Source organism: Neodiprion lecontei, chromosome 4, assembly GCF_021901455.1.
Source record: "Neodiprion lecontei isolate iyNeoLeco1 chromosome 4, iyNeoLeco1.1, whole genome shotgun sequence".
In the NCBI taxonomy this organism is placed as follows: domain Eukaryota; kingdom Metazoa; phylum Arthropoda; class Insecta; order Hymenoptera; family Diprionidae; genus Neodiprion; species Neodiprion lecontei.
In genome coordinates this window covers 2,893,817-2,911,093 of record NC_060263.1, presented here as the reverse complement: position 1 = coordinate 2,911,093, position 17,277 = coordinate 2,893,817, and the positions used below count along the sequence as shown (strand labels likewise).

Genomic DNA, 17,277 nt, shown 5'->3' with positions numbered 1-17,277 from the left:
TGCGAGGCTAATCGCTCACATCGAAATTCTAGAATAGGTTCCCGCAGGTTCGCAGAGCTAAAAATATATGGTGCTACTAGAAGTCCGCATAACTTATGTTGGTGTTATACATGTATATGCATTCGACTCCAATGCGTAGATTAGAGCTTTAAAATAGGATTTGCTGCTTTGCGGCAAAGTGGCTACGATAATTCATTAATTTTATCCATCCATTGATGTCTGTACATTTTCAGGTAATAAGCCAGACCATGGGCACTGTTTTCAACCGATTTCGGAAGGTTGTAAGAAAAAAGCACGGTAAAAAGTGCAGGCGCACGTCGGACTAATAGAGTTTTGCATATCTGCAATGCCTAAAATATTTCAACAGCAAGTCGAAAGGTCACTGGAACAGCTGTGGACGATAAGCTACATTTGATATCTTCGTGTACACGGTTATTCTTCTCTGGATCCGATAATTAACGGTAATCGATTGATTCATCCTCAAAGGATTACCATCCACAACGCAGTTACGGTAGTCCAGTCTCTCGATTGGATTTGGTCGAGTTCCAAAGAATGCGTCTGTTGTGTGTGGTACATTAACATTTTTTTGGAGTGACGAAGTACCGTGTTGAAAAGAAAAACGCCCGATAGTACGTTATCGCATACATGATATACGTACATATACATGCATGTTTAGTAGCAGCAGTAAGAGCAACTACGACACAGTAACAAAGTATGAATGTGAGAACACATAGCGATAACTCGATATTTAATATAAATAGATGGAATTCCATATAACTAAGCGTGAGTCGAGACTGTTCCGGTGCTGTGGTAAGGAACTGCTTCCATTGCGTGTTAACACCGACTGTGAAATAAATTTCCTACTCTACAGAGAAATTGTGGACAATATTGCGTTGAATATATTTGTACCTATAATTTTTGTAACTCTGGACAACGATTCGTCAGTATAACAGTTACAAAACATTTTTCATTTAATTTTTACACTGTTAAATAAATATATACATGTCACGTGTTACCAAGAATAAGAGAAAGGAATATAAACTTGTGGTCAGGAAACTACGCCTCGATATATATTTTCGATAACACACCATGTGGCGTGTAAAGATACATACGCCATTGAGTGACGCCCAGGAGAGATGTACACTCGGACGGAGCATAGTTAATTAATTCGTTAGTGAGGGTACAACAGTAGATGATAATTATAGTGTCACGATCCACCGAGTCAAGATCAATCTGTACTTGATGGTCAGCATGGTAACATACACGCCAGTAATGTTAAGGTATGCTACGTATAGTATTAATAATAAATAACTAAAGTGACACACTTAATGTCCGAATCTAATATTTTGTAGTGTATAAAATTTCTTCATTTTATCGGAGCACATAGCGAAATAGCAATTTAAGTGACCTTTATATCAGCATTCGAGAAGTTTCAGATTAATTTTTTTTTTTTTTCATTTCACATAATTTCGATGTACACAGCATTTTAATGAAAACGGCTGATGACGTCGTGTGTGTAATCATAAATCCTGTAAAATATTAAGGATGTTCCGATCCATTTCATCGCTTACAATGTTAGTGTGTAATAATCTGGTTTGTCTATGGCACTTCAGCTGTGTCCTCCACCATCTTATTCTGTTGTTGATGTGGACCATCGCAGTTACATCCATTGGAGAAAACAAAACGTCCGTGAAATTGAATTTGTCCAAATTCGATTACGAACGATTAGGTCTGCCTATTCCAAAACTACATTTGGTATCGGAATCAGCCCTACGTCATGAAAACCGCACCGAGGAAGCTTGTATCTTTCAAGATGACGATCAGATTACCGTCCTTCCCATTTCCACTTGCAACATAACAGAAATGTATTTATACGCACAATTACCGCATTTATGTGACTTATATATTTATACGGCTCATAGTTGAAATAAAAAGTGTCTATTTTCGATTCGTCATTTTCTACTTTGACTTTCAGAATCCTGAAAAATCACGTAATAGAAGTGTTGAGAAAGGACAATTTGACTAGCTACATCAGCGGTCTGAAGCAAATGTAAGTACGGGCGATATATAAACAGGAGATGTTATTTTACTAACGTGATTAATGATCATTATTTCAGACGCTTAGAAAGCGTACATCGTTTCCATCGGTTTGAACCTGGAGTTTTCCGGAACGCCGATGAGTTACACACGATGCAAGTATATTTCCGAGCTTTTTGATGTTGAAATAATCTATAAATGCTATATATATGGGTGACTGAATAGAAAAAAATGCATTTGGAGTGGAATATTTATTTAAATAGCATGTATGTTGAGTTCGATTTAAAGTAAAACATTCATTTCTTCGCTCGTATTGTTACAGATATGTCTCAGATGCCCCAAACCTGATTACGATCGACGACAAGGTATTCCAGGAAAAACTTCCTAATTTGACGATGATGTAAATATACGTTTACAATTTCAATTATTTATAAAATATAACTGTATGTCTGATACCAATATTCGTTTACATGTAATGGGTCCAACGTTTTTTGATACTATAGAACAATTACGCGTAGTGGTTTGCGCACTCTGCCGTATCTTGGGACCTTGACAAACAGTATATTAAGTTCTGTGTAAGTATGTGTGGTATCGTACATTTGTTCATAGAAACTTGACACTTTTTCATTCCAAGGCTCATTTGTACTGTACGTGTGTAAAAATTTGATTGGCACATTTTAGGAATTTCGCGCACAACGCTATACAAGTCATTAACGCGACCCGGTGCACCAATGTAGGAATTAATCTATTGTAAGTAATTTTGTATTGCCCTAGAATAAGCTAAACCAAATTTAGGTATGTAATTGTATTCTGAGATTGGTTTGAATAAGGTAAAAACCGAGTTCACCGATTCTGTTGCAGGATACTCGAATACAACGAAATCTCTTCTGTGGAAAATAAGGCTTTCCAAGGATCTCGAATAAAAACTTTGTAAGTATTCATTCTTAAGAAAACACACGTAATGAATCATGATATTATCGAAAGGCGATATTATCTTACTCACCTGTTAATTACGCGCTTGATGCCGAAAAATCCGATGTACTTGCTCGCACAAACTATATCATCAATTATTTTTGGTACTCATTGAAGGCGTCTCAAGGGAAATAGAGCGTTGAAACATATTGCCGAGGATGCGTTCGTCGGACTCGAAGGTTTAAAAGAATTGTAAGTAGATGATCATATATTACTGTTGTACGTACAAGAATCCAATAGGGTTAAAAAGTTGAAAATAAATTGTCAGGGATTTGTCAGAGACATCAATAAACGCGCTGCCGACCAACGGCCTGGAAAACATCCAATCCCTATCGATTGAACATACGAAAAACCTCGAGACCTTTCCCTCGGTAATCACGTTTACAAGCATTACTACGGCGAAACTGACCTATCCTTATCACTGCTGCGCTTTTTCGTATCCCGAACTGCAGGATCCGGGCGTGTATAAAAAATACCAGGTACGGAAAATATCGTACAAAAATGCGATCTTCAGGTACTCTCGAGGGTACTGTCGGAAAGTATACTCTTGCAAGAGCGTCATATTTACTTATACAGGAGGACATGGAAGAACATAATAAAAAATGCCAGGAGGCATCGGCGAGCCATGAAAACTCGGACACTCGTTCTCGTCGATCTCCAAATTTCAACCCGTTCGAAAATGAAAACTGGAAACCACCCTACGCCACACCTACTTCTACTTCAATCACCAGCGATTGCCCAAAGTTCCAAGAGTTTTCCAGAAACGTTGAATGCAGTCCGAAGCCCGACGCGTTTAACCCGTGTGAAGACATTATGGGCAACTGGGTACTTAGAGTAGCGGTAATCATCACTCGATGCATTGTTATAGGCTAATTTGCTTAAACTGCACTCTATACCGAACCATCATTTTCTTCTCACCTGTGTAGATATGGCTTGTGGCGATCCTAGCTATTGTTGGAAACTTTGCTGTCCTGGTTGTCTTGATAGCAAAAATTCAGATGACCGTGCCAAAGTTCCTCATGTGCAATCTCTCTTTCGCCGATCTCTGTATGGGGTTATATTTAATCCTCATCGCCGACAGCGATGCGCGCAGCATTGGTGCATATTTTAATTACGCCATCAACTGGCAAAAAGGTAAGAGTCTATTCATATTCTTATATGTAAAACTGCCGAATTATAAGTTTATTAGAATATTATGCATGTATATATTTGTAATTGACGTAATTATTTGGAAATTAGAAACATTTTTACATCGCTTGTAGGCTGCCATGTATTATTATCGTATTAAGGATATGTAATATTCGTCAACATAAAACGCGTTTCATTTTCTTCTGATTTAGTAATCATCAAATGCGAAAAGTTTATTCATTTTACCATTTCACAATGGATCTGAAATATATAAAATCGAAATTTATTTATCTGCACAGGTACTAACAAAAAAAAATGTACTTTTGCTGACCTGTGTTATCAAAGACTAGGAACCTACGTACGTGATACCCTGATTTCGAATACAGTTGCACCGCATACCAAAAGGCATCTGATTTTTCAATTATGATATTTCCCCCTGCAGGACTAGGCTGTCAAATCGCTGGGTTCCTGGCTGTATTTTCTACGGAATTAAGTATATTCACATTGACAGTAATAACAATGGAGAGGTGGTACACGATTAACTTCGCGATACTGAACCGGCGACTCAGATTGAGGACTTGCGTGAAAATCATGGCCGCCGGCTGGTCTTACGCTTGTATTATGGCACTCCTTCCCATCTTCGGAGTTTCCAGATACTCAACAACAAGGTAAGCTATTCCAGCTGAAACCTGCATAAATTTCTCATTATGTCAATTATATTTATAATTCATTTTCACAGCATATGCCTGCCCCTCGAGCACATGAACACGATCGATCTCTTGTATCTTATAATACTGTTCGCCTTCACTGTTATTGCCTTCGTAATGATCGTAGCTTGTTACGGTTTGATGTACTCGTCAATAAGGGTTGGCCGACGTACCTCGGTGACGTCGATGGATCATTCGGATGCGACCATTGCCAGAAGGATGGCCATTCTAATATTCGCGGACTTTGCCTGCTGGGCACCGATAGCCTTCTTTAGTTTTACCACGCTTATTTCCCGCGAACCAGTAATCCCGCTGACTTATATAAAGATCCTCGTCGTATTTTTTTATCCGTTCAACAGTTGCGTAAATCCTTACCTTTACGCCTTCCTCACGCATCAGTATCGACGTGACTTTTTCGCTCTTCTTACACAGTGCGGTATGTGCAAAAGCAGGGCGGCGCAGTACAATTTTGCAGCGTTCGGATTGCCGTTGACGAATCGTCGAGGCAATCCCAATACAAGGGACAATAGCGCACCGAACGATACGCAAAAAAATTCTAGCAACAGCTTGACGATGCAAAATGGTAATCATATTATACCTAGCAAAGTCGAAAAGTAAAAACCGTTGGTAATTGTCGGTATACGGCACAAGTCGTTTGTCTCAGCTTACTGTAAGATCTTAGAATTATTTTATTGAATACCTAGTTAATTATGTGTAACGCAAATGCGATGCCTGAGTATATTTATTTATTATTCGTGCTCCTCCCACCTTCTCCAATTTCTATCTGTTTTCGTTGATATACCAATATTTAACGATAATGGATTACTACAGCTATGTATATTGTATGTAAATTAAAAAACACATGTTTTCGTTGTGTACATTTTCGTTCACGGTTTTTTTCTTTTGTATGCGCACCAGACAGAACGGAGAATAGTAAATCCTCCTGTGAACAGGCAACAAATGTTAGGCATAAAAAGTAACGTGAAATGCCTACACACAGGCGGATTTACCGCATGTTGATTACCTTGGTCTATGGATTACCCACGCGGTGCATCCGCATACATGAACCGACCCGTTACACCAGTATTTTTGCAGAGAAATAAGAATGAAAAATCTACATAACTATTTTTACAGCACTGTTCAAATGCATATCGGCCTCTATGAAAGCAAAATCTTACGACTAACGATAAAATAAAAGGCTGCTCGCCGATACTGTGGGACAGTAGGACGAAAAAGTCGCAAAGAGGAAACAGGAATAGAGGATTCTCTAGTTCACCGCGCGGTTCAGAAGAGGACACTATGATTGGCAACGCGACAACTGTTACATTGCATTACGCTATCAGGATTAAAGTCGTTGGCCTCTAATAAGATTCACTAAACTTTAGAGAGGCTGATTATAAAAGACCTGACTCTGACGTGAAGCTTATAATCCATGTAACTCTACGGACCTCGATGATAAAACAGTTAACTCCTGTGTACATACGAGCATAGAAGATAATTTCTATCAATCAGGAACCGTAGAGTTATTTGGATTATAATCGTCACGCCAAGGTTAGGTCTTTTATAATCAACCTCTGTAAAGTTAAGTCAATTTCTATTAGAGACCATCGAAACGATCCTGATCATTAATTATAATCCTCAGTTGAATGACGGACGTTCTGCGAACGCTCGCAACGCGAGGCTCGTCGACATTTCGTGTCTAAAAACTCGTTAGTTCGTGGCCGATGAGGTCAGCTGGTAAACTTTGCGCGCGCACATGTGGCACGGCAAAAGGAGGGGGGGTTTAGGGCGGTTGGGGTGATGGGGGGGAGGGAGACGGCAGCGAGACGAGTTTCGAGCGTCCCGATCACGGAGCGTCCCGAGTTTGTCCGAGAAGATATTGCTATCGCGTAGAACGGTACTACAGCACCAGTCGCCATGCCCCGTGATTGTTAATCCCCGATGAAAACACTAGCTCGTGTTGTGTTACACACGGGCACAGAACGGACCTCACGTCCATAAGAGTGTACGATTCTTGAAGAGTGTCACAAAGTGATGGTGATCCAGTAACAAGTGAAGGTACATAGATTGAACGTTTTCAACGAGTTTACCGACAGACTGACTACTACCCGTGTCCCGCTCCCCGTTTCGTGCGCCGAGTCGAGCCGTCGTCGGTGGCTGGACTTGAAATTCTGAAATCATGGATCAGGACAGTTTGAGGGCGTCCGAAGAGTCCAACGCCGCCCATTTTATCCAGTGAAAACAACCTTCGATTACAGTTTGACAACTCGAGTGGATCACACCCGTCGTCCTCGATCCGAGTTTTTTTTTTTCTGTGTAATCGCATTGTTTTCATTTCTCTCTTCCCTTCCCCGCCGTTCATCCACCCTGCTCGTTCTCGCTCTCTCCTCTCTCTCTCTCTCTCTTCCCCCCTTTCTCACTCTCTCCCACGTACGCAACCACACACACAGTAACCCATTCTCTTTCACTCTCCCTATCCTATCTTTGTCCTTTTGTTTCCCTTAAGAACTCGTGCAAGTTTTCTTCAAACGTAAACGTTATCAAAGTGGCCCCCGTTACGTGTGCCGAACGAGGCAGCAAAATTGGCTCAAACGCGGAACCTGCGATGGTGATAAGGTAACGAAAATATATTAATACTTTTCATTAATCACTTTCTACTTTGCATGCACGTCATGCACGACGTGCGTATACTTACATTGACTTCAATCACAGTTTTTATATTGAAATTTCCTGAGGCCGTGTCTGTGTTGCGCGTATCGGTCTCGATTGCGCCCAACTTGTTTCGACACGTCTTTTCACCCTTCAAACGTCAAACTATCCACTCATCGACTTTTCACACACCGCTACTGTAATTACAGAACAAAAAACATAACCTAACTTAAACTCAAACAGAGTTCAACACTAAGGTCATTACATACGTCATTCGTCCGGTTCCTGAATCATCGAACGTGTCGATTCATTGAATGTGAAAAAATAAATGGGGTATGTTGGTAAAAAGAAATTAATTTTCAAGAGCATTCGTTTGTTCTTTATACACTGTTCTTGTTAAATATTTTCCCGAAGCTTTGAGGTCTTGTTTATTCCGTATAGCTTGCCACATGCATTTTGCAGATGGGAGCAAGCACAGCATCAATATTGACACAAGTACATCAGCGTAGCCATGATCAATTTATATTTTTACGCTACCCGACATACCTAAAATCTTGAATACATCGAAGAAAATTTTTTCACAAAGCTGCAAACGCGAAATGTATAATAATGTACACCGCCTCCAGGTTGGTTTTTATTGTTCATTTTTTGCGATAAAGACTCAATGGCGTTAGTTGGATTTAATGTGAAGAAAAATCGTTCGACTGAGAAGTAACTGCGGTACTGTTCATTTTTTGTTCCATCAAACTATCGAGGGGGAAACTAAACGGAGTATAAATTGATGATTGTTATGCAGCTGAAGCTAGTAACGTTATTGTAACGATTCAAGTGTCGAAGTATTTTAGAAATATATCTGAAGTGCGGTAAACCATAATAAGAATAAATATGTTATTACTTCAGAAACTTGACAGCTTCGAAAGTGACTGTAAAATTCGTGCAATTTCCGAATGACTTTCAAAGACCAGACTTTTCGAAATATATGAGTATGTTTGGTTCATCACGGATGACTGAATTTCAAATAATCCTAAATGTGCGAAGTAACGGGATTTTTCTCCTAAACATGATAAACTGCAGGAACTTTTAGTTTTTTGCTCGTAATTAACTGCGTACTGATTTGCGATTATACCTTGAACCCAAATTACTGTAGGACAATGAAGGTCGGGGTCTGTTTGCCCAACAACAAGAAGTATGCTCTGACTCGACCTTTTATCTATATAATGTTAGATTTGTAAATATTTGAATGTTTCCGAGCGAGTTGTTCTCAAGGGCGAACGAGCGTTTTCATGCTCTGTGCACGTACGATTTTACTTGCAGAACCGATCGTCTGAAACAAACCGCAAGTTCGGCGTAAATCAGTCGATTATTATTAGCACAAGTCCTGAGTTCAGAAGGTGAACTTTGCATGGAGCTGAAGTTAGTAAACGTTATTGTAATCATTTACATTTCGAAAAAATCGTTATTTCAGTACGAATCATATTCATATTTCGAAAACTTTACTGCTTCAAAGTTAATATAAACTTGCAAAATAGTGATCCCCCCCCCCCCCACTCTTTAACATTTCGTTAGGGTAACGTTAGAAACTTCAACCTCGTGATTTTGTTTTTCGATATACAGAGCCGTGAAACGCTGCAGTACCGAATAGGCCTAAATATAATTCTTCCCTTTTCATGCACAGCTGACAGAAGTGTATACGTATGAAAAGGGTTGCGTTTAGTTTTGTATCGTGTGGATTGGCAATCCACTTTTGACGAGCTTCGCGCTGCTTGTCAGCGAGGGTTTTCGGTAATTGAACCTGATCGGCATACCGTTACGCATATAGGTATGTACACTAGGATGGTCCTCATTTAGAATGTTGACGAATCTATTCCGGATCATCCCACCAAATCAACTATAAATAATTCAAAAACAATGCACAATTTTTTTCAGATTTTTATATCAACTGTAACCCGTGTCTGTAAGAGGAAGGATTTCTCAATTTAAAATAGACGTGTTTCGGACACGTTCTTAGTATATATTTTACTGTAAGAGTAATAATGTTCGAAAAAATTCATGAATGTGAGGCTCTAATGAGCATTATTGATACTATCTGAGAAAAAATTCACATCATACCAGGTAATATAGACAATTGCGTTTCTTATAAATAAAAAGAAAAAGCCAAATTTCTAGGGTGTGCAATTCGTCGAGATTGGTTGGTATGATGATGTGAATTTTTTCTCAGACAGTAGCAACAATACTCACTAAATCTTCGTAATTTCAGTTTGATTCGAACATCGTGACTCTTAGAATAAATTATATGCTGAGAATGTATCTGAAACAGGTGCATTTTAAATGGTGATATCCATCCATTTACAGGCACGGGTTAGAATTGATATAAAAATCTGAAAGCATTAGGAAATTGTTTTTGAATTATTTATAGTTGATTTGGGGGGTGGTCTGAAAAAAAATCATCATCACCCTAAATAAGGATCACCCTAATGTATACTCACGTGTTTTTCAATCGAAAACGATCACACTGTACATTGGTGTAGAAAGAATATTGTAACCTATACGTTGAACGTATTACACACATGTCCAGTACCAGGAAACCGTATAAAAATTAAAGCAACCCGACAAGTACTTTGAAAGTGTCGTATGGCTGTGGGTTATTTCTACAATTATTCCTTCTTCGCAGGATCGAGGATCGGGAATTTCTCCTCGCGTGATACGTTAATAACAAAACTTCTCCGAAACGAACATTAACGATAAGAATTAATCTTTGCTTCTCGTTGTAACTGCAGTCGGAGGGAGTAGCTTCTTTACCGCGTTTACTTCGGCTCTTAAACGTCGTACAAACATTACACATTCTGCAGCGTAATACTTTATGTACTCACAACCGGGAAAAAGAATTTGGACATTGCACTTAAATATTTTCGGCGTAAAATACTCATACGTATGTATCATTGTTCAAATCATCTTTTTTTGTACGATGTGACAAAAATTTACGAAAATTATAACCGATCTGAGTTAATTCCTCCTACCGTGAGAATACCGTCTCAGAGTTTGAAATCTTAAGTCCACTTCTCCGTGCACCCGCTGATCCGTCCGTCCGTACGTTCATCTATCTCGGTTTGCCCGGCAATGGGCGGAAATGCGGGTCATCGGTTACCCCGGCTAATTATAGTGGTCGTTCTGCAGTCGCAGACGCGTCTCATCTCATCGTCAGATCCGATATAAGTACACCTTATATGATGATACGAATAACGCGCTGCGCAGGGCTTTGTCTCTTTTTAAATATTTTTTTATAGAACGCGAGCATGATTTACGCGGTTTTTCGTATAGAAAAGTACCCGTTTTTATGACGCTTGAGTAATTCTGCGAATGCGCATGCGCGGAGTACCGAAAAAATTACTTTTAAATCCTGGGAGTGGTGAAAGTGATATTTTCCGCACTGCGCGCATGCGCCGTCGCGAACAAATCTGACATCACGCGACCCTAACCTCAATTTCGTACTTCGTGAAAAAACGCGTAACATACTCGCGTGATATAGTGAATCGTGTGCAACAAGGAAGCGACTGTCTTTTTGCCTCGCGTATTTGCAACATTTGTCTTCGGCTCACTTACGACTCATACTGAAAACTTACGCTTGGCCCGAAAGAACCAAGTTTGCTTCCTCGTTACACAATATACTATTTTTCCTTTATATTTCACGGGTATCTGCGCAATGATGGATCAACTTCATTTATTATCAGCGCCTTCCATTCTTTTCTTCCCTCCACTCAAGTTGATGCGAACGAGAATTTTGACGACGTTGAAGTTAGTAACGTTATCGTAATGAAACATCGGCGAATAAATCACTAATTTCTTTATTTTACACTTGTTAATTTTGTTTGATTACGGTTACGATTTTTTCCTCAGATTGAATCTTTACGATAACATTACTAACTTCAGTATGATAAATTTTTACATGCTCGTGCAATATGGAAATATTTTCTTTCACGCACAACAAGGTACTTTTTACCGTTGATCCGACTCTTGTCATTTACGAACAATATACAATGGTACGCAGTGTTATATTTTAGGTTCTTCTTAAATGTATACCTATATTTTTACCCTCGCCCTCGTTCTGCGTCAACAGGTGTTTTTCGCGGCTGTGTTTCGGCAACGCACGTGGCTCACGCCGTCGACCGTAAATCCTTGGAGAGACCGTAGAAATTCACGAGGCTGAAGTTAGTAGCGTTAACGTAACGAAATATACGAGTAGGTATGTTTTGCTTATCATGGTTTATTAAATTTCATACAATCATAAATGTCCGAGATAACGATTTTTCCTAAACATGCATCGTTACTGTAACCTTACTAACTTCATCCTCATTGAAATTCGTCGTATTGAAGTCAGTAACGTTATCGTAACGATTCATGCTGAGGAAAAACGGGGAGAACCGTGATTTCGCAAGTTTGGAATTGTCTGAAATTCGGTAAATCGTAATAAAACAAAACGCACACGCATATTTCGAAATATTAGTTCCTTGAAAATTATTGTAACATTAAGAACTTACACTGATTTTTTCCTCGGTATTTCGTTACGATAACGTTACTGATTTCAAGCTCGTTAAATTATCGTTCACCTCACGATCGTCAATTATGGTAACTATATAGGTATACATCAGTCACTAATCTCGGAGAATGTCAAATTGTTTTGGACATTAGTATAGGAAATGGAAGACGTAACTTGGAAGACCATTTTAAAATAGCTATTCGTATTATGTTATGATGATGTACAATACGAGTCCTTCACGCGTATAATACGTTCAAGTGGCTGGAGTAAATTTTCTTTTCTCCCCTGTGGCTTCACATGCGATTAGAATTCCATTACGGCTTACTGACCCGAAGGGTGTAAACGGATTTACACGGCATTTCTTCGGCGTAAAAATCCTTGGCTGTACTTGTTATTATTATACAGTTTGCACGGTTCGCGGAAGGCTAACACGCGTCCGTGTCGTTTTTTCTTTCCTTGTATAATATAGTGACGTATATAGGCCAGGAAACATTGCGTCATCGTGTAGCGATGTGCACAATGTGATATTATACGTATGCGTACTATACTAGTATGCACTGGACGACGAAGAGCAGGGCTGAATGTGTAATTGCACGAATCCAACTAACCGTACACGTTTTGCAATCTCGATCGTACGTGGGTATCATATTTACACCAATTGTGTTTCAGATCGGATGGCGGAAGCAGCGAAAGCCCGCTTCTCGTTGAAGAGGGCGAAGCAGTTGGCCAACCGCACAGTCCGCACCTGAAACACAGTCATCCCCATGTCGGCCACGCTCACCAACCCCATCATCATCCGCACCCTCAGTCTCATCCTCACCCTCATCCCCATCCACATTCTCATGTCCACGGCCACGGTCACCACGGGCAGCATCATCACGACAAAGCCAAGCCACCCGTAAAGTACGGAGAACTCGTCATTCTTGGGTAAGTTGGAATTACAAGGTATTATCGGCAACCCCTAAAAAGTTTGCTCGGGTTAAAAGAACGATTCTGGGAAAAGAAGACCTTTCTAAGCTATGTGAAAAAAAAAATAGCAAAATTAGCAGTAAAACGTTCTAATGTTCATTCGAATAATGTACCTAATGAAATCAGAAAATCCAATTTTTGTGAAATACCTTGAACCGCAAATACTTTTACAGAGTTATGAAGATGAAACTGAACTACCCTTTTCTATTTCCAAAAAGTTTAACATGTTTGGTTGCTAACTCTGGCTACCAGCTTCATATACATATACATATACATATACAATAAATAATGCGAAGAGGAAATTATACCTATATTTAAAATGGGCCTGAAATTAGTAACGTTGACGCAAAGAAATACTGTAACAAAAATCGCTGTATTTTAATTTTAAAATGACTTTGAACGACTCAGAGTTTCCAAATTATGCTGCATAAGTTTTTCTTTACGAGCGATAATGAAATATAGATAATGGTAATCTTCGAAATAACAATTTTTCCAAAACATGCATCGTTTTACATTGACGTTGCAATCTTGAACCCCGTTATTTAAAAAATACGATACATTGACACTACCGGATGATGAATTTCAGACGAAAATTTTTACTGATCGCATTATATATACATAACGTGACGAGAATTCATCACAAATAGGTTTTCCTTGTCGTGTAGTACATAGTTATCGAAAAACAATGTATATAGCATACGGTTTAGCTATTCGAGCGTTCTTTATGTCAGGAATGCAACGGCAACAAACGGTAGGCGAAGTCGGTGGATCTATAATCTCAGGTTGGCTAGGCGCCAAGTCGCAGTGCGGTAACTCAGTGCCCTGAAACTTACACCTTATATACATGCACATGTCCATACATAAATATATATATATATACACACACACACGCATATACGGGTTCGCTGTATATAGTTTCGAACAATCGTCTGTATAGGCCACTTGGGTTTCAGGCTGCACTGCAGCCGCTTATCGCGCCGTAGAAATGTCCCGGAGGATATTTCCGTTGAAAGTAAAATAACCGATAAACAAGAGCTCATCGTCAGGCTTGCGAGGTATTCCGAATTTTTAGATAACTTTCGGATTTTACCTCCTCCCCATCGAAATGATCTATCGCTTATCCTCCAAAGCGAAAATTTTCTAGTAATCAAACCCGAGGTGAAAATTGTTGAATTTAACGTAGGCTAAAACATACACGTGCCGCACACTGCTAACGAAAAAATCCAAGCGCATCACGGTGATTGTTATGTATGCGGATGCGCGTGTGCATCATTGTAAATTGTATGAAATTGTTAAACGCAGATACAATGGATTTCTTCCACCTGGTGATCGTGGCCGTAGACGCAGCAAATTTGTTCTGGTCAAAAGGCAGACGGCGAGTGGTGTTAAGCGGAGCAAACACTACGTTGTTAAAACACCCCACAGTTCAAAGGCCATACTCGACACAACCCAGCATTCGATATCGTACACGCTGACCAGGACACAGGCCGTCATTGTTGAGTATAACGAGGATGAGGATACGGATATGTTTCAGGTGAGAGTTTGTTCAACAATTTTAGCTATAGGTATTATAATCGTAACGTGGAATGCACGCAAACCACTTTATTATACAAGAAATAGGTGTACAGCGGTACTGTAACTACATAACTTATTCTCCTCTAAACCTACAGATAGGCAGGTCCTCCGAGACGCCGATCGACTTCGTAGTAATGGACACTTGTCCAGGTGGTGCAGAGGGCGGATCGGCCCCGAGCAGCGAGGGTCGCGTAGCCCAGAGCACAATCAGCAGGTTCGCTTGTAGAATTCTTGCCGATCGGACGGACCCGCGAACCGCGAGGATATACGCCGCTGGATTCGACAGTTCGAGAAATATATTTCTAGGGGTAGGTTCACACCCGAACCAGTTGGAGCATTAATGTGTCCGTAATTAGGCTCCTTCTCCGGCTCCCCCCCTCCAACCCGCCCTCCCCCAACCTTAATAACTGGTCTACGGTTTTCTCCATTCATTGCACACCCCAGGAGAAGGCGACAAAGTGGCAGGAGAATCGTGAGATAGACGGACTAACGACAAACGGTGTATTGATCATGCATCCGAGAGGTCAGTTTTGCGGCGGCGAGGCCGAGTGCGGACTTTGGCGGGAGGTCAGTGTAGGCGGTGGGGTTTTTTCACTTCGTGAGAGCCGGAGTGCCCAGCAAAAGGGTTGCGTCGTCGAGGATGAGAACAACGAGCTTCAGGACGGTACACTTATTGACTTGTGCGGGGCTACCTTGCTCTGGAGATCAGCCGAGGGACTCGCCAAATCGCCGGTTGGTATCGTATTATGATGATATTACCGCTTTGCAGCGATACCAGTATCGTAGTAGGTATTACTGTATGTGCCTGAAATCGACCAATTCCCCCCGAACCTTCGAATAGACAAAGCACGACTTGGAAGAGTTGGTCGATGCGATAAACGCGGGACGACCGCAATGCCCGGTAGGACTGAACACCCTCGTGATACCTCGCAAGGCTGCGACGGATTCGGCACAGCAGCATCAACCGTACGTCTATTTGAAGTGCGGTCACGTGCAGGGACACCATGACTGGGGTCAGGAAAAAGACAAGGTGACGCGAAGGTGCCCCATGTGCCTCGTCGCAGGTCCCATTGTTAAACTCTGCATGGGCATAGAGCCGGCATTTTACGTCGACAGCGGACCACCGACTTATGCCTTCAGCCCCTGCGGTCACATGGCTACTGAGAAGACTGTCAAGTGAGTTTTCACATGTTTGTTTCTTCACTTGAACGGGCATCAATCCAGTATGTATCAGTGGCAATGATATTTCAATACGCACCACTTCTCAATGTTATTCTGATATCCAATATCGCTACTGTTATTGTGCTGTCTACAATGTTATTATTAATATCATGATCCTCATCATCATATCGCGTCGATAATAAGTCAATCGACATTGTACGTATCAGGAATTATTAATTCGATCTGACGACATGTATATATACAATTTGTGGTGTATCATCGAAGCTTTAAATGAACAAAGACCGTTTCTTAGGTACTGGGCACACGTCGCGATACCGCACGGGACAAACGGATTCGACGCGGTATGCCCGTTTTGCGCGGTACCCTTGGAAGGAACACCCGGGTATGTCAAGCTCATCTTCCAAGACAATGTGGATTAAATTCTGTCGTTGGATATGAATCTTTAAACGTTGTTTTTCATCATTCGAAACGATAAATCGACGAGATCACAACAGGCACTGTTATTGGAATTCCTACATTGCTCTCGATCATCGTTGTTGCATATGAATTTGAAGACTGCAGTTACAATTTTTATTTAACGTCGATTTTTTCTGGCACGAAGAATGGAAGAATGTGATGCAAATAGTCTCGGGTGCAGATTAGTTTTATTGTTCACGCGTACGCAGTCCCATTACTTTCAAGTTTGATGGACTCTTACGTATTTTCATAGCGTACAAGGTGACTTTTTCGTCCCCGAATACAGTGGGAGTACCTATATACTTGCTCTTACGCGGAATCTGCATAAGCAGCTTTTTATTATGGGAAAATCAGGCAGCTCAATACTGGAAAAGAAACCCACGTATTTGGGCTGCAAATAACAATTAAATATGTACTCTCACTTGCTTTCAGGTCCAAAAAGTTGTCTTTATCTTCCAGTTTAATGTTCATATGAGTGTTAAAATAAAACATTAACGGCCTTAAGTATGCGCGGTATAAAAAAATTACAGGAAAAGTTCTTACGGATCATTTTCATAAGTATTACGAGTCAGGTAACTGTTTATGTTTGTTTCCTGTCAGCCCTTCCACTAGGCATATCGCTTCAAAGCTATATTACCTAAATTGTTGCATTTTGGTGATCTGACATATCCAAACATTCATCCGAGAATTCTTGTTTATTATAACATAATCAGATGCAAGGCTGAAACCAATTGGCTTCAAGTATAAATTCTGTCGGGAACTGGACTGTCAAGGACGTAAAAATTTTTCGATAAATTTATACGATCGACGTGTGTTTAGTTTTCCGTGTTTTTTTTTTTTTTCCCCATAAAGGTTTTTTTTTACATGAATTGTGCAGCGTGTTGTAATATCAATTGAACATTCTCTAAGATAGTTGAAATTTGGGTCGAGATGATGAAAATATTGAAAACTTGAGTCATGTCCACGACTATGTTTGCAAATATTGGCCGCGTATCAAGATGGTAATTGTATTTAAAACTACGGTGAAAAGAGGGAGGTAAGGAACGTGAGTGCGTGGTAATGACAGGA

At 40.3% G+C, this 17,277-nt stretch overlaps 2 protein-coding genes across 5 annotated transcripts; both read left to right on the top strand.

Annotated features, from left to right (window-relative positions):
* The first annotated feature begins 29 nt into the window (after window positions 1-29).
* On the top strand, window positions 30-5,698 carry LOC107226070 (lutropin-choriogonadotropic hormone receptor). 2 transcript variants are annotated; one of them, XM_046737349.1, is made up of 14 exons: window positions 30-1,280; window positions 1,614-1,865; window positions 1,976-2,050; window positions 2,118-2,192; window positions 2,360-2,437; window positions 2,541-2,612; window positions 2,719-2,787; window positions 2,899-2,967; window positions 3,127-3,201; window positions 3,278-3,488; window positions 3,586-3,834; window positions 3,936-4,143; window positions 4,580-4,805; window positions 4,877-5,698. In XM_046737349.1, the coding sequence occupies exons 1-14, from the start codon at window positions 1,243-1,245 to the stop codon at window positions 5,460-5,462; spliced, it is 2,283 nt and encodes a 760-aa protein (XP_046593305.1). In that variant the 5' UTR covers window positions 30-1,242; the 3' UTR covers window positions 5,463-5,698. The 2 variants fall into 2 exon arrangements, with proteins under 2 accessions (XP_046593305.1, XP_015522240.2); XM_015666754.2 differs by having other exon boundaries at window positions 35-1,280; window positions 3,586-3,849.
* A 965-nt stretch (window positions 5,699-6,663) lies between these two features.
* LOC107226077 (protein pellino) lies at window positions 6,664-17,017 on the top strand. 3 transcript variants are annotated; one of them, XM_015666763.2, is made up of 7 exons: window positions 6,664-7,460; window positions 12,697-12,954; window positions 14,299-14,530; window positions 14,667-14,879; window positions 15,016-15,303; window positions 15,413-15,747; window positions 16,046-17,017. In XM_015666763.2, exons 1-7 carry the CDS (start codon window positions 7,450-7,452, stop codon window positions 16,170-16,172), a joined length of 1,464 nt encoding a protein of 487 aa, XP_015522249.1. In that variant the 5' UTR covers window positions 6,664-7,449; the 3' UTR covers window positions 16,173-17,017. The 3 variants fall into 3 exon arrangements, with proteins under 3 accessions (XP_015522249.1, XP_046593321.1, XP_046593320.1); XM_046737364.1 differs by lacking the exon at window positions 6,664-7,460 and adding an exon at window positions 7,807-7,826; XM_046737365.1 differs by lacking the exon at window positions 12,697-12,954.
* The last annotated feature ends 260 nt before the right edge of the window (window positions 17,018-17,277 follow it).

Coding starts and splice junctions, on each gene's coding strand:
- LOC107226070 (XM_015666754.2), top strand. CDS start 1,243: ATGGTCAGCATGGTAACATACACGCCAGTAATGTTAAG. Junction 3,850..3,935: donor ACTGGGTACTTAGAGTAGCG/GTAATCATCACT, acceptor TCACCTGTGTAG/ATATGGCTTGTGGCGATCCT. Junction 4,144..4,579: donor CGCCATCAACTGGCAAAAAG/GTAAGAGTCTAT, acceptor TTCCCCCTGCAG/GACTAGGCTGTCAAATCGCT.
- LOC107226077 (XM_015666763.2), top strand. Junction 12,955..14,298: donor GGAGAACTCGTCATTCTTGG/GTAAGTTGGAAT, acceptor TGTTAAACGCAG/ATACAATGGATTTCTTCCAC. Junction 15,304..15,412: donor AGGGACTCGCCAAATCGCCG/GTTGGTATCGTA, acceptor ACCTTCGAATAG/ACAAAGCACGACTTGGAAGA.